Source organism: Ambystoma mexicanum, chromosome 8 (assembly GCF_040938575.1).
Source record: "Ambystoma mexicanum isolate Mex_15411 chromosome 8, UKY_AmexF1_1, whole genome shotgun sequence".
NCBI lineage: Eukaryota > Metazoa > Chordata > Amphibia > Caudata > Ambystomatidae > Ambystoma > Ambystoma mexicanum.
Window position 1 is genome coordinate 1,177,995,517 of NC_090929.1, and position 17,581 is coordinate 1,178,013,097.

The following is a 17,581-nucleotide window of genomic DNA, read 5'->3' on the forward strand; positions in this document are numbered from 1 at the left end:
TTTTAAATGCTTCCTGATTACTATTCAAACAGTGTCACAAAAGGAATGAATATCCATTTGCAAGTTTAGGCCACTTTTTATTTGGTGCTCAAGACAATTTTATGATTCAGTCTGACCCTGCTAATGGGTTGCAGATGTAGACAGGTATTCCTGATTGCCTGACCTTGTCTAAATTGATTAGTGTGACATGCCTGATCTTCATGACTTTATGCCTCTCAACCTCTCTTTTTCGTCAAAGTACCAGAGTGGTTTTTACAATAGGAAATCTTCACTGCTCCAAGTTGTCTCTTCTTCTTCCCAGCATTCAAGAGACATTTATAGTAGACAATGGACAGAGATTGGATATATCCCATAAAGTCTAAGGGAGGGGAGGGGACGGTCGGTTAATGTCAGGAAAGTGGGGATACCATGCCTCGCCATCAGGTACCCTCTCTCCAATCCCCAAAGACCTTCCACTCGAGTGACCTTCCCTCATAGATTTACTGCTGGGGTCAGGTTCTGGCAGCGTTGTCTTTCTCTTGGTTACCTAAGGAGGGTTCCTGGGAGGACTACACGTGGAAACGCCTTCAGATGTTTCACACCTGGCAAACATCATCAAAATACCCCATCACCTTTATCAAAGACAACGAGCAACACTCTCACCTCTAGTAGCACACTTATGTAAAACTAGCTTCAACACTGGGACCGTCCCTAATTTGCTTAAAATGCCATTGTGTGCCCCTCCTAAAAAATACCCCTATTATATAGCTTGCAACCTTACAATTACAGACCTATCACCAAACTTCCATTCCATCAGCAAATGCACCGAATCGCACAATCTACTTCACCTCAACCAATCCAGATTCTGACCCAGAAGTAGTTCTGGAACCTTTCTTCTTAACATCACAGAAAATATCCTACTCTCCCTATAAATACCCCCCCCCCTCCTCCCCAGATGCTTCATACTTCTAGATGTCTCTGCAGCATTTAATTACATTAACTTAGACATCCAAATCGCCAACCTACAAAAACACATAGGCCTCGAAGATCTAGCACTTAAATTGATTAAATAATTCCTTAGCAACCATATCACCACTGTAAAAATGAACACATTTCAAGCTAGCCTCCCCCCCACCAACATCAACATTCTGGAGTGTCACAAGGATCCAGCCTATAATGCTGTCTGTTCAACACATACCGCAAACTCCTTGCTGACTGACATCATTGACACATTCACTAGCAGCTGTCAAGTCTATGTTGGTGACACTCAATTAGCCTTCGACCTAACCACAGAAACCAACAAACACCACACAATTACAAGCTGTCAACTCACTATACAAAAATGGATGGCTCACAAGAACCTCTGTCTCAATCCTACCAAATTCTACTATTCAACATCCCCATGCACAAATTTCTGCTCACCTGGCCAACAAACCTAGGACCCCCTCCCTTGCCCCTCCATAGGACAAGATGCACAAAACCCAGAGATTATATTTGACTCACAACTTAAACTCACCCGTCAAAGAAAATAAATCTAAAAAAAAAGCTAACCCGCTCATGCACGTCCTTAAAACAATCCTCCCATATCTAAACATGAAGCAAGTGATTGACATCACAAGAGCCCAAAGTACCCTCTTAAAAATCCGTTGTTGACACACTTATGCTACAATTTGAATTGTCATCTACCTGGTTGCGTCCAGAGACTGTAATCAGTAATTTGAAGCCACCAACTGAGTAAATAAAAAAATAAAATAAAAGGAATAGGGTCCAATTCACAAGGAATTCCATGCTGTGGGTGCACAGAGCTGTAGGACCAACTGTGAATTATACTTGGATGGTAAATTACAAAGAATGCACATGTTGTATATGCAACGTGCTTGCACCACACTTTTCATCAGAAACTAGATAAAAACTAGTTAACCTCCCTTGATTGTGACTGAATAGGTGAAGGGTCTCTTGAATATGATAAAATATGGGAAATCGTTATGTGCTGTATGTCATGTGCCATCTACGTGTCATTCATAGAGGCTCTCGCTCATTTCATTGAGATTGCTGAATCATGTGCCATAGGATCAAACACATTTGCAGGTTACTGTCATATGTGGTTTCCTGGGGGTTCCCAAAGATCCTCTATTTACTAACATCACCTTGTGCACAACTCTTGCGCGCATTGCTGTCGGCCTTGTTATACAAAGACCAGGAGATGTGATAATGTGTATGTTTATAGTACCCTTAAAAGTATGACACCTCTAAAGGTTAACGCAAAGGACACAGTGAGGTTTTCCATCAATCTGAAATTTTCCAACCTTTCATGCTCATACCTGCCAACAGGCCCGCTTTTGGCAGGTGACAACCATGATAGTCATTTCCCTCACCCGCCAGTAGGTGTCAATGGAGAGCACACCCATAAAATGAAAATCATCTTCTATCAGCCGGATTTTCATTTCTAAATGTTGACCGGTATAAAGGCTCATTTGAGAAACTCCATCAATTCAAGCTTGTGTTCAACGACATGCAAATGATCACTTATTTTGGAACCCGGGGGACCAGGGTTTCATGACAAGGTGTGTCAACATCGACTGCTTTGGCCCTTAGACACCTAGGCCATGACGTCGCCCCCACGCCACCTCACTCGCTAGATGCCATCCGCCCCTCTCCTCCCTGCCACCCTGTACAGCTGTACCCCTCCTCTGTGCCCCTCTGTATCCTTCTACCAGCTGTATATCTGTTCTGTCGTATACCTCTGTAAAGCTCTTTGTTGTGTTTCTGTATTGTCGTATACCTCTGCAAAGCGCTCTGATGCTTCTCGAATCTAGGGCCGCGCTCAAAAATTACAATAATAATAATGATAAAAATAAAATTAAAAGAGAGAACTCTTTTTGAGCTACGCCATAACCTTCCAGAAGGGAAAGTTGAGTTTTGGGGAACAGGGGATAGAGGGGGGGCGGGGGCACCTTACCACTGAGGACACACGCTGGCTATGTTACTCTATTGAGCACCCAAATAGGGCACGCCTCTCTGCTTGTCACAAATGTGTAGAAGTCCCAAAACTGAAACATGAGACAAGTGTGTGCATGAGCCAAGTCTTTGAGTCGGATGGCTCTCGGCGTTAAAGACTGCAACACAAAGGACAGAATGACTACAAACTGATGTATGTTGCGATTTCAATCTTATAAGGGCCTTCAAATTAGAACATGTGATGGAGAGTAAAGCCACCGCCTGCACTGTTAGTAAGGCAGTTCAATAGGAAGCTGTAACAGTGCATTATGAATTTGGAGAACATGAATTGGCGCTCTGTGGGTGGCATTGCTGTTGTTACCTAATTAAAATGAAGAAAGGGGACAAGCTGAAAATGCCATTAATTGCCACGAGGTTAAGGACAGGTTTCATTTTTTTTTACTTAAGAAGCGTTCAATTAATGGATTTTTGTTTTGTTCTTGCAGCAGTTAATTGCTTGTAAAATGTTTCAGCGCTGACACATCTGCTCCCCTCACATCTTTCCCTCCCAGCTCCACAGCCCGATGGCCAATAATGATACTCAGAGTCCAACCTCAACAACACGAGTCTATTCTGATAAAGAAGACATTACCATTTTATAGGGCACTAAAATAGCTTTGAAGTGCGGTTGTCTCATTCTTCTGAAGCCAGCTGCAGGAAGTAACATGAAGCGAGATCGATCTCAGCTTGCGGCAATCTGTGAAGAGAAATGATTTCAACCTGGCGGCCTGTGCTGTTTGCCGTCCTGACATTACACTTCTGTAGTGTTTCATTCCAGGTAATCTCTAATCAAAGGCCTTCTGAGGTGAGGATACATCTGAATGAAAGGGCCCTTTACATTTTGAACATGTAGCTCCTTTCCGTGTGGCGCGTTCGTGACGAAAACGCGCCTTCAAAGCCCACCAGTGGATGCAGGCAGAACACAGGAACCTTTGGAGCTGCACTGTTGCTTTGCCATCTGAGGAAGTGGCAAGAAGCCTTGTCTTGCCAGCGGGGCTGGTTCTGATGTGAATGTGGCCATCAGACAACACTTTCTCTGCCATCTCTACGCAGGAAAGTTATGCAAGATAGAGTTGCACAGAGTGTTTCAGCAGAATGGAGAACTCTAACTCTAACATTTGTAGAACTCAATCAATATCCTATTATTGGAGGAATAGTTAATGTACCATACAGTGTTTGCCAGCAGGATTTTGCATGGAAGTATTCAATCTGAAACTGTGATCCAGACTGTCAGACTGCCCACTTGCCTCAGTGCCAACCGTGGCAGATAAAGAAGAGCCATACCATCCCAATATCATTGTCAACTACTCACCGTCTGCTTGGGAGCAGTATGTGACACATGTTGATGGGCAACAGTACACAATCATGGCTTAGAAAATGGTCTCTCAAAAGAATTGAACTGTCTTGACATTATCAAAATGGATTTATATGATTCTTAATGGATTGATCTGAGAGTGCTTATGTATTCTGTGTTACTTTACATAAAGGAATATATGACGACTACTATTTTCCTCTAGGCCTGGAGCCGCATGAAGAACATTGTTCGCCACGCTCTGATCCGTGGTACTTAAAAAGGAGGTGCTTTTGTGAGCCAAAGTTGTAATAAGTGACAATAACAGAACACACATTTTGGCAAAGTCAAACGTTTGGCTTTGTGCAGACATGGGATAGGCCTTTTCCAGGCACTGCCATACTGGCATTACCTAGCGTCTACGCAGTGACACAGCTTCCTTCGCCACAGGTAAGAACACAGCTCTAGCAGAGCTCCTCTTCACAGACTCTAAACCGTCGGGCAGCCACACTCCCTCTGTTAATACCGCACCCCACTCACGTGCTTTTTGTACTTATGTTCGATATTTCTGAAATTGCAAGCTTTGCTCGGGTCCCATTCTTACTTCCTGAATATGGGACACGGCCTCCATACCCACAGAGTTCCACAAAAGGATAGTTCCTTTTGACCACATGCACCATAGACTTCCTAGTGCACAAAAATGTACTTTGGTGGTTTTACCAGTGATTTTGCCTGGATCACCGCCACCTACGCGATTTTATACAAGCGGTCAATATGTCCTTGCCTTATTGTAGCAGGCTTTAGTAGCCAACGCCCACACAAAATAGGCACAGCTACTCGGCACTCCAATCCCTAGAGATGCACCCATTGACTTGCCACTGCATCCTATGTTTTTTAATCAAATTGTTACCTCGACTTTTGCTTACTTAGATCCTGGCATGTGACTTACGCAGACTGCTTCCCCAGTCGCAATAAACTAGCAACTGGAAAAATCAAGATTTCAGCCATGGTGTTTACTTACTTGCACATGGTAGGTTGACCCCCTGCAGTTTCTTTCCATTTACTGGCTTCACTTGACCACCCTCACCTAACACAGTCCCTTCTGTAACTCTAGGAGGACGCCCATCTCTATTAACAAAGTCCCGACCACGACTTTACATCCTGAAAACAGTTCGGTACAACTTTGCAGCGCTGCTCCACTTCAAACAGCCACTGCCTTTTGCCATCAATATACCGAACCAGAAACACCAACTAGTGTGTCAACAATGTTAACGTATTGTTACTTGAAACAATACAAGAAATAAACTGTCACTTTTTTTGCTTACTAACTCACCAATATGCAGACTACAATGTAATTCAGTATGCATATTTCTCGTGCTACGGCTTATGTAACTTCTGTAAATATGTCTTCTTGTTAGTTTAAATAAAACTCTTCTTAACTCTGTATCTCACAGTGATCTTTTCTCAAGCTAGTAGCCACCTAGCTTCGCTGCATGGTGTTGTTGACCCCTTGTCACGCTTATGTGTAGGGTAGCCTTTGACTCGATTCCTCTTTATCATTGTACCTTTCAACCCTCTAGAGTCCGGCCCCCTTACAAAAAAGAGGGTTCCACCCGTATCTGTTACCCCCCCCCCCAACCCCCATGTATGTCCTGCTTACATATCTAAATCAAGAGGTTCTGTGAAAATATTTTAGCCTAAACAAGATTTTCACTCTTTGGTGAGGGGATTTCATTTCAGCCGAGACAACTCATTATGCCACATTGTGGGCCTGTCTTGTCCTGGATATGAGAAAGACCATGCAACCTATTGGCCTGTCTTGTGCTGGATATGAGAAAGACCATGCAACCAATTACATAGACTGCCCAATTCAAAATATAGTTTCAACTTATGCTATAGTGTGTGGGAAATATAGCTTATTAAAGGTCTAATTCTGCTTGCAATAAATACCCAATTCGGCTGAAGGAATTGATGCCTAAATATGCAGAAACGATGAAGGACTGGGCCCAAAAGGATTCCTTAGCAAAGCCTGAAAGGGACCAGAGCAGAGGACACCCTATTAATTGATTGCATCAGGCTCTGTAGAATCTGATGAACTTTACACCTTGTGCATTTCCCCTTTCAAACAGTGGACAGTGCCGACAAGAGAGAGGCCCTCAGACATCTTTAAGGCAGCCTATGTGTTTTATTTCATACCAGAAATGTATGGGAGGAATAACACAATGTTTTTAAATTGTTGTCCCCTTACCTGTAGAACTCTGAGCAGGGGAACTGAACTCATTGATACAACCTTTTGAAAGTATGATAAAAAAATTATTGCCCCAGAATGACAATTGTGCATAGCATATTGGCCGCTGCCAGTAACAAATAATTATTTAATTAATTTGGTTGTGACAGGAGTAAACTATATCTTGATTTGCGAAGGTTTTGTGCAGCAAGCCCCACAGATTTACAGGGCTTGATAATATTTTGTGAACTGTGAAAACCACAGTTTACATAAAAATCCTAAACAGCGTTTATTTGTTTCTTAAATGGAAGTAGAAATGTTCTTTCACTCTGCCATTCGCACCCAAAGAAGGGCTCTCAGCCAATCAAGTGGCTGGAAGAGTGGACAAGAATACAGTGTGTACTGCCCGCTTTTTCCAGCCACCCGAGGCCCTTCCCCTGGTGGCGCCATGTTGCTTGTGGGGAGGCTAAAGGGAGCCTCTCCCTGTTCGCTCTCCATGTCACCAACCTCCAATGACATCAGAACCCTTTGCACACCCCCTCGGCCTTCCCCCCATTACCTGCTGGACTGGAGCTTTGTGCTCCGGTCCCGGCGCTCCGCCCATCCAGAGCTGCTGCCATGGAAATGCAAAAGGGACTAACTCTCTTTTCCTATTGTGGCAGCCAATTTTTTTTCTAGGCGATTGGGTTCATTCAAATAGCACAGAGCCCATATCCAGAGAGAAAAACGAACAAATATTTGCACCCCAGGGTACATATAGCTATCACACCTGCTCTTGGGCATAAATGGATGGTAACGGCCTGCAGCCCTTACTGAGGCCCTTGTTTCACTCTGGCCTGCCTAGGCTCTGGTTGGCAGGCAGTTACCGGCTATGTACGATCCCAGATGGGGCATGATTACTACATTCATTCCCCAAGCATACAATGTAATTTCAAATTATCAGTTTTATTGTTCCATGAAATGTTGCAAAGAAATAGAAAGAGGTTGCCCGAAGCGAATTCCAAATGCGAAGTAAAAGGAACTTTTTGATTCATCTCCCACTTCTATTTTATAGTCACATGTTTAAGGGATATTTTCAAAGATAAGTGTAGTTTACTCTCCAACATATATGCCTCTTCCCAGTAGTGTTTTCCTTGCATTTCAACATGAATACATGATTAATTTCTAAAAGCCACTACCAGTATTTTGAGGAAATTTTGGGAGGTATCAGGAACCTTTCTGTTTCTCATTAGATACAAAAGTTTACTGAGCAGAGCACAGCTTAATTTTACCCACTCTGTTTAACTGTTTCTTATGAGTTATGTGTCATTTAAAATAGTATTTCTTTCCAATCAGAACTGTCAAATTATATTTCGAGTACAAATACGGGAAAGATTGTTGTATTTATTCTTGCTTTCCCATATTGGTTGCGACGTGCATTGTCTGAATTTCTAACCACATCATTGCTCCCAGCTAAACTGTTCATTGAGTATTGCAATGCAGAATTCAATATCAGAGCACATTTTCTAGAAGACTATTTTATATTTATGATGTTTGTGTCATTATATAAAATGAATTCGATATGTTGTTTTACATGAAAATGACAGGGAGACCAAAGCAGGCAGGTTGAATTTTCGTTTCTCTAGACACGCTGCCTGTATTCATTTGTAGCATTGTTGATGATTTCCCCCACCATTGTAAGTTATGGGACTGCATTTAATTTCTTGTTTCATTAGTTTAAATAATACAAACATTTTCTGATTAAAGCAGTCCTTTCTAGTAGCAGATTATGGTGGTGGGATAGCTGCATACCGGGGAGTGTAGGCATTAAATTGGTGTAATTCTTCCGTAAAACAAACATGGACAAAAAATAAATATATTCTACGACAATCATTACAGTAGATCAATGCAACCTTTTCTTCTCAATTTTTCTGAACACTTGGGCCTCCCACTGAGAAAAGGGATTTTTTAAAGAACCCTATTTTGTAAATGAAATACCCGTGGTTATTGGGCGTGCATATTACAAAACCTTTGTTTGAAGTTACATCATATACTGTCACATGTTACGCAGAGTTAAATGACTGGTGAATGTTGTTTTCACTTTGTTTTGTCTAATACCAATTACTTTCTATTTCATTGTAAAGCTTTCTTCTGACTTTATATCATTCACCAGAATTCATTACATTCAATCAAATAATACATTGGAAGTGACTTTCCCTGCATTAAATGCAGTGCATCCATGGTCCATTGATGTGCAGAGACATAATATAATCTAAGGAAATCGCCCAACTATCTGCAACAGACACTATTTTTCCAAGATCTTTACTCCGATAAATCTGTGACTGTCAGAACGTGGCTATGAGTTTGGAGAAACATGTGTGATAAAATAATGTTTCTATCCCTCCTGTTTAGTCTTTGGAAAGACATCTGAGTAAGTTAATGACCTTCTGCAGGTATCTCTGTGCAGCCCCTAGATGACGTTTATGAAATGAGAACCATTGCTCTAGGTAAAAACTCCTAATATGGTACAATTCATATTGCTGTGCACGACCGTATATATAGTTTTCACAAATGGGAATCACATGTTCCTTGATTTAAGACCCTAAGCAGAAAGTTGCCATTCATTATTACGCTGCATATTTAGGGTCATAGCTCAGGAATGGTTATTTGTTTTCACTGATGTTTGTCTTTACTGTGCTTTGAATGGCCACGTTTCGTAGGCAAGCTGCAATAATACAACCCACAGCAGACTTGCAATTGATCCTTGAGGCACTCTTGCAAGTTACTTCTCAACTCAGTGGACCTCTCTACATTCACTTTAGAATGGAGTCTCCCTTCCCATGTTCAAACTAGTGATCTACAATTAACCCACTGAGCTGTTGTACCAAGAGTAATAGGAAAATCTGTTATTTTGGTTTAGCGCAAAGCACACATATAGGGAATGCCTTCTCTCGTTCAGAAGCTCATTGGCCTGAATCTATAGCTCAATTAGCACTCTGTAAAAGTGTGCACATACACCATGAGCATCTATTCCCATTCTGCAGCAAAGCATGACTACTTGTGTGCATTGTCATATTCTGGCCCCTTCATTTGCTGCAAGAAATGTCATGTATACTCTGCTAGCGTGCCCATGTCAGTTTCAAGGCTGAGTACAAGCACATGTTATAACAAAGGACACCAATTAACTTGTCATGGATAGTTTTTGAAAGCCTTACATTTTCTTGGTTGCAGGCAATCAACAAATCTAGATTAGGAGTTAGTGGTTGTCCCTGTTTAGGCCAACTACTAAACAGAACAGTTTAAATGAGGAGTAAGATGACAGTGTTTGTTCTGAGTTTCTCTGTACTCCTCAATCCTTGCTTACACAATTTTCAATCATCAAAACTCTGTGAAGATTTCACCATAGACTGCCTTATCTTTTTTGGGAAAGGAGATCACTACAGGCTTTCTGAACTTCAGATGTATTGAGTTCTGCTCAACTTTTTCAAGAATGCTTATAACGAACAACTGCCTGATAGAGCATGCTGCTGTCAGAAACCAGGGTGTTCTCAGTACAGCGGTCATCCATAAAGCAGGGGTGGAGTTCTACTCTGTATGCGCCTCAGATTTCACAAGGACCTCTGCAATCCGAAAAAAGAGGGGAGTGTATTTGTAATTGCAAACATTTGATAAACCCTAGTGTTAGCAAATTGGTAATTTCTATTTGTGAAGATTATGCCCAAGGGAAGCCCTTATTTATGATTTTTAAGGCAAGTTATAATCTGGATGATGAACCCTTGTATAACACCCCTCTCTTAGAATCCCCCTTGACCCCACTGAGCCAAGAAGTAGGCTTGTTGTGCAAATTTAAAAGGTTTATTTGAAAATTTATACAATATATATATATCACACTTCTATAAATAAATTGATAATGGATAGTACACTTGTGAATATGAGCAGTAATCAGCAAGAGGTAACTTATGAATAGGAACAGAAGAATAAGGTGGGAAAGAATGCTTTATATGGTTCAAGGAAACGCAATGATGAATGAAATGCAGTACAGAAAATAACTTGATATGGCTTCAACAAAAGACAATGTAATCACTTTTCCTTGACAATTCACTCCCCCCCTATGCAATGTAAGAAATGGAAGGAGATGGAAAGAGGAGCACACAGTTCTCAGGAATGCAATCAAATACAATACGAAATTCAGTTCCCCCCTGCAAGCTTAGAGGAAACAGGTAGAAGTTTGAAACACAGGCCCAAAATGCTTTGAATGTGATGACAATGAAGTGAGAAATGTGCTAAAAATGCTTTTAATTCCCTCTAGAGGTTCAGGGTGGGTGATATCTAGTTTATATTAGTTCAGGCTCACTTTAGCAATGTTCTATGTGTAACCAGCAGGTTAAAATGAATGTTAGCAAGGGAAAGCAAGAAGCTGCTGATTTTTACACGTGGCTGAAATTTTGCAAAATGTGAAATCGCAGCAAATTTACTCGCGCGCGTCGAGCGTAATTACGGAGGCACTATAAGGAGTAGGAAGTAAATTTCGCACCTAGCACAAACGGTTCCGGAGATACGGCCGATTTCGTGAAGGTCGTTTTTCGGATTTGAAATTTAAAAGCTCAGAATGACAGATGACAGTTTTCAGTTTCAAAGATGACAGAATGACACGATTCTAGGAGGCAGTTCTAATAGGCTAAAATAGTTTGGATTAGATTATTTTAAACTAAGAAATTGGTTTTGCACAGTGAGTACTCACACTATATTTTTGAAATAAGCCATCAAGGTCTGGTCAGGTTGGACGGGACTTGTGGCGGGTGGTTCTGAACAGCGGTCTGGTCTCTGGTTCTGCTCTCAGCACTGCACAGTTCTGGTCTCTCTGGATCTCTGGTCTCTCTGGATCTCTGCTCTCTCTGGATCTCTGGTCTCTCTGGTCTCTGGAGGTTGATGGATTTGAAGTCTGGAGTCTCCCGGCAAAGCGTCCAGCAAGAAAGTGGAAAGTGAATGTCCTACCTGGGTTTCAGTGGCACCTTTTATGTGTTTAGAAAGTGGGTGTGTGCGTTGGTCATAACTAAACCTGCCCATCTCACTTATCATTGGCCAATTCCTCCTCTCTCCCTTGATTGGGGGAAGGAAATGGATTGTCATCATTATGAGGTCTGTTTATGGGTCAGAGGATCCTCCCCTGGTCAATTTGCCCACAAATCTATATTTGATTCAAATACATATTTCCCAGATACGCAAGTGGTTGCCATTACATGTACATATTACAGATGAATTAAGACAGGTCTCTGTTCAAGCCCCATGTTCCTGCGAGCTGGGATTCAGAAATTACAACATTTTGCGCTTTTTGGTCGGTTTACCAATATCGGACACTTTACCAAAAATTACACAATTGAGTGCAAGGAGTATGGACATTAATTGATGAAGGGTCAGATTTTTAACATGCAGACATTTGGAGTAAGACCCTATTTTCCGCTAGCAACCCCCCAGAATACACCACAGGGTCCTAACACCTCTTAAAATGCGCACAGAAAAATCCCAAGAATAATGATATTATTTATATAATTTTGACCAGTCCGCACTATGAGTTATCTATCTTTTTAAAATGATGCTCTGATCCAAAGGGGTGTGTTTTCCCCCAAGCACATGGTGGAGTTTCTGGTTTGTCCACTTCCCCCAAGCTCAGCTTGCTAGCAGAGGCACTTCCCCTCCCAGTTTCTCCCAAGAGGAAGCCATTTTACGCCCCCCGCCCCAATATTACATTTGCCTGAGCCAAAGAAGGCCCATTGTTCAGTTCCCTGCAGTCCCCAGGTGCCACTCCCCTTTCAATCAACAGGGCCATGTGATCTCCTTTTGGTGGGGCCAGCAGGATGCAGCTAGGCCTGGGAAGAGTGGCTGAGCAGGTTTCTCCTGTCGGGGGTAGTTGTCAGGCAGAATTCAGCTAAATGTCCCAGTTTTCTACATTCAAATCCACTTACATGCAGCTATTTTTTATATATACATTAAATAATTACTTCCTTCAAGTCATTTCAGAATATAGTTTTACATTGTATCCACCTCTTAGCAAGTCTTTCCTTGGCCTGGTTTCGGTTCATTTGTTCAGTTGTACACAAAAGTCTGGTGGTTTTAAAACGCCGGCTTTCTGATAGTGGTGAGCACCAGTACTGCATCCATTTTTGACATTAAGAAAATTAATTCCCCACAGTTCTGGGTTGCTTTTGGCAATCAGCATTGCCATTCCCAATGGTTTCAGGCTACTGTGTGTGTAGCCCAATGGTGGTTTTAGGCGGTGCCCTCCTGTGCTCACAACGTAGGCAAAAATGGGTGGCAGCCTATTCATGTTTTCCCTGTGCACTCTCTGGGGAGTTCTGGCCATCATGATGTTTTCAATGCCAGTACTGCACAGTTTTATGGTAGGGCTTGGATGCAATGGGTAAAAACATCCCACACTCTGTACTCCTCAATCCCTGCTTACACAATTTTCAATCATCAAAACACTGTGAAGATTTTACCGTAGACTGCCTTATCTTTTTTGGGAAAGTAGATCACTACAGGCTTTCTGAACTTCAGATGTATTGAGTTCTGCTCAATTTTTTCAAGAATGCTTATAACGAACAACTGCCTGATAGAGCATGCTGCTGTCAGAAACCAGGGTGTTCTCAGGACAGTGGTCATCCATAAAGCAGGGGTGGAGTTCTACTCTGTATGCGCCTCAGATTTCACAAGGACCTCTGCAATCCGAAAAGAGGGGAGTGTATTTGTAATTGCAAACATTTGATAAACCCTAGTGTTAGCAAATTGGTCATTTCTATTTGTGAAGATTCAATATACCATTTTAATTGTACAGATTAGAAATTATAAGAAGATATGATGTACGGGCAAAAGGGCATATGTAATCCTCTGTTTGCCAATTGAATTACTACAATAGGGAGGGGATAGGCTTACATCTGGTCTTAACAGTTCAAATTGTTTTACTCAGAGACCAGTTAATGCCCTCTCTTCTTTGCATTTTACCACCTCAAGTGGCAGACTGAAGAATTAATTGAATACTTTCTTTCTTGCTGCTACTCATCACAGAAAGAATGAAGGAATGCATCCTGGTACTTGGTATTAGCCCTCATATTGGTAATCTCATTGGGTTAACAATTGTCAATCTCCATATTGGATAAAATGTCCCATGATTGAATACTATTGAAAACTAATATCAATACGAAATCTGTTCCCCTCTTTGCTACCCTCTGTGCACCAGGTCCTTCCTGACTTTAAATTCATCATGCATCTCATGAGTAGCTAGAGCAATAATTGATACTTCTAGTTCCAGACTTAGTGATTTTCAGATCCCAAATGGAAATGAAGTTCTAGATCCTGCCTTTGGCTTTTGATATTGAACTTCATTATCTGGCTTTATGAGATGCACAAAATGGTAACATGTATTTCTAAAACTTCATGGTCTCTTGCAGCTTTTGTTAAAAACCTTTAATTGTTCTGTGGTTACTCGGCCTGTTATTTGAAAGTGTGTTGTGTAATGCGTTCAACGTGCCATAGCCATAGATATCTACCTAACAACAGGATCAAAACAAAAGGATTAACAAAAATACATATTTTGCACCTAATACTATCATATAATTCCACTTTAAACTCCACATGGATCCTGCTGTAGAAGGCCAGGTGAAGCATGATTATTACTATTCCTCCGTTTGCCTTAGAACAAGCTTTTCTTTGCTCGTGAAATGTGTAGTCTAGAGTGTTAAGAGCATTAGTGTGCAACAGTTAATTATAATTGTGACAAAGATTAGGGATAATTCCCCCCTGAATGTAACTGTAAATATGGTAAAATATCGTATCTGTTTTCAGAAATATTGAAAAACGTGTTGGTTGTACAAATTAAATCAATTAGTATACTGTTATACAAATGTAACGTATCAGTCCATCCTATTTGACATCATTAGCAAAAATGTTGAGTTACATGTAATTGACAAGTTTATGTTTTCATTGCAGACCTCGACTGCAACTGTTAATGTGGTGGTTACTGACGTGAATGACAATGGACCTGTTTTTGACCCTTATTTACCCAAAAATCTTTCTGTACAAGAGGAGAAAATAAATGCTTTTGTGGGAAAAGTGATGGTAAGTTGTACAAATTGAAAAGTATGGTTCAAGCAAACATTGGCAGAATTGAGCTCCAATGAACTTTATAAATGCAATCAAATTACGTGATGTGTTGCCAGGCTCAGGGAAAGATATAGTAAGCATTCATTTACACTTAGAATGGCAATACAACTCATATTGTTTATTTATGTGCATATGTGTGAGAGTATTTTTGGCACGTGAAATTGTCAATTCAGAGTAGTGAAACAGTGGCTGGTAGTACATACACACCTCACCAAATAGCAAACGTATTCAGAATGTATCATGCAGATAGTGACACATGGTTGGGCAGACTAGAAGATGAACAGAACACGCAATTGGTGATTTGGTGAGTGGCATACCCCCTTTTTTGCCGTAACCAAACGCCAAACCATAACAAGAAAAACGTGTAAATCTCTTTTACTTCCACCCTGGAAATGTTTTTAAATGTGCCAGCATTGGAATGGACTATGCCCTGTGAGATAAATATGCTCCCATATGTTTGCAGTAGTGTTAGTGAGGGAAATGTTTTACTGGGATCATTCACCGACATTCTGGTCTTCACAGTGGTGATATATTTCTGAAAGTTAGTGCCTTGATGTATTGACTGCAGTACATCACATGTAGTATTTCATTTGATGCTGTCTTGAGATTACAATTCCATATCCAAAGTGTAAGAGTAATATGGAACTGAAGACACTGTAGATTCTGAAATGTGGTAATCTAGATTATTCTGCCACTCTCTTATGTATATACATTTGTGTTTTGTAACACACACATTTACAACTATTCCATTCTATAGCACAGTGGGTGAGAACAAGCAATTGTGGTACAATACAGATTATTTGCCATTCCTATTTGAAGGGATATCATAATAATTACAACATAAAGGTAAACCGAGTTATTCTGCAGGTTAAAAAGTGCAGTAGAGTTATAGAAGGAATATGATGCACAGGTCTGACAAGACATCCAGTCCAGTCTGAGGATATCCCAGTCAGTCACATTAATTTAAGGGAAGGCATATGATTGTATTGAATAGAACATATTGTGACAGATGAGCAACATTGAAAATGGAAGAATGCCCCCATTTAGAGTCACATGTTAACATTTATGTTCCCCGGTGTGGCTCAGGAGACTGCCAGTGCTCAGCTCTGCTGATCATGCTGTTCCCTTGATGAAAACCCCCAGATCACTTCAGGCTATGATAACAGCGTATGATCAATATATGAGGGGCCTAGGCTTACAGGTTAGCACGTGTAACTTGTATACAGTGTTTTTCTCCCGAAAGCCTAAACTGGGCCCCCTGCTGTTTCTAGTCGGAAATCAATTGGAACTCTGCTCCTCTTTTGACTATCTAGGTACATGTTTTAATAACAGAATGAAGTGGGTTGACCACATTTTAAAGCTTAGTGTGAAGTTGAGCCAAACAATAGGAGAATTATTAGATTAGCAAAGACCTTGAGACACTTGCCAGTGGTTCAAATGACTAAGGGATGTGAGGGAAAATTCTTCCCTACTTTGGGTGTGAGATATGGGGATATGCAGGACTGATTGTCTGAAAAAGATAGAGAACAGTTTTTTTAAGAACATTATTAGTGTCCCCCAACCCCAACACCTGTGCACTCTATGCATTTGGAAACATCCTTTGCACATGGTACAGTTACAATATATGTGAGACCAATGCAAACGTAGGTCCCAATATGGGCTGCCGAACATAGCCCTGTAACAAAAGATTCAATTACGAATATTTAAACCCTGAATGGCCAGCATAAAGTAAGCTAGTTAGCCCACATAAAGTCTTGGTTCCAAAAGTTATCTTGGTCAATATATTTTGTGTATCCAGAAACAATGACAACTGTATCTAAGATGACGACTAAAACTAGAGCTAAGCGATACTTGGGGGAAGGAGAAATGATTCAAAAACGAAAACGCCTATTTAATGCTTGCTTCATTATGTGGCCCTGCAGAATATCTCTGACTGATGTCCATGTCCCTTCACAGAGATGTCCTGATGAAGGCCAGATTTAATATACTTCCAATTTGCAGTATTTCAGACATGGCCTAAAGAAAATGAGGGGTTGGGGGTATATTATATGTGTATGTGTGTGGGTTTGGAGACGTTATCCCATTGTGTTCTATTCTTTCCATTGTTTCATGATATAAATGTACAATTCTTAATGAATATACTCGGAGGAAGTGGGATAAGATTACATTGCCGGGCATTGATGTTTCTGTTAACCTCATCGAAGTCACTGGTTACATTTGCTTTTGCATGGTTCTTACAAAGAGCCTGGCGGGGACGTTCAATTTAGTGGGTAAGCTTTATTACTGTTTTACAGACTTATATTTTTGTGTAATGCAATCGTGTCATTGTGCAGGTTGTAGAAGCAGTTTTTAGCGATGTTGTATGATTTTAGTGGTGTTTTTAAGGCTGCAATTGGAAAGTGATTTAATAAACTGTGATTATTATGTTGGTTTTATGGATTGTAACAGTCCGAAATAGACTTTTATTGATATGGAAGAATGTGAATGTAGCAGCAGAATTGACTTTTAATTTCTATGGTATCTCATTGTTTTACCAGCAGGAGATTTTTGGGTGTCATTTTTACTGAAAAGATGACAATGAAAAAACGAATAGAACTATAATACGGTAATGGATTAAACAGGGTGTGGAGGGGATTGGAGTGGGGTAAAAGTATAGGGAAAGGGGGTCCTTGGGTGGGGGATCCCCAAAATAAAATAAAAATGTGATGTCTTTTCATTGTAATTTCTTCAGTTAAAATTACATCAAAAAAACTCCTGTCAGCAAAGTAACATAGAACCCCTCTCCTTATGGCTGTAACAATGAAGTGCTACACACAGATTTGCAGAGGGGTGACAACACTGACAAGAAACAATGATGAGCGAGTTTATCAAAAAGTAACCAATAGTCAACAACACACCTGTCTTGCTTTTGAATTGAATGAAACCTGGTTTATCAGAAGTAGGTGACAACA

The 17,581-nt window shown here is 40.8% G+C and overlaps 1 protein-coding gene across 4 annotated transcripts in view; it reads left to right on the forward strand.

The window, feature by feature from the left end:
- PCDH15 (protocadherin related 15) overlaps nt 1-17,581 on the forward strand; it is a 3,978,145-nt gene that overhangs the window by 2,539,535 nt on the left and 1,421,029 nt on the right. For all 4 annotated transcript variants that reach the window (XM_069611238.1, XM_069611242.1, XM_069611241.1 and 1 more), the window contains one exon: nt 14,457-14,585. In XM_069611238.1, the coding sequence (XP_069467339.1) occupies nt 14,457-14,585 (129 nt within the window). The remainder of the gene's footprint in view (nt 1-14,456; nt 14,586-17,581) is intronic.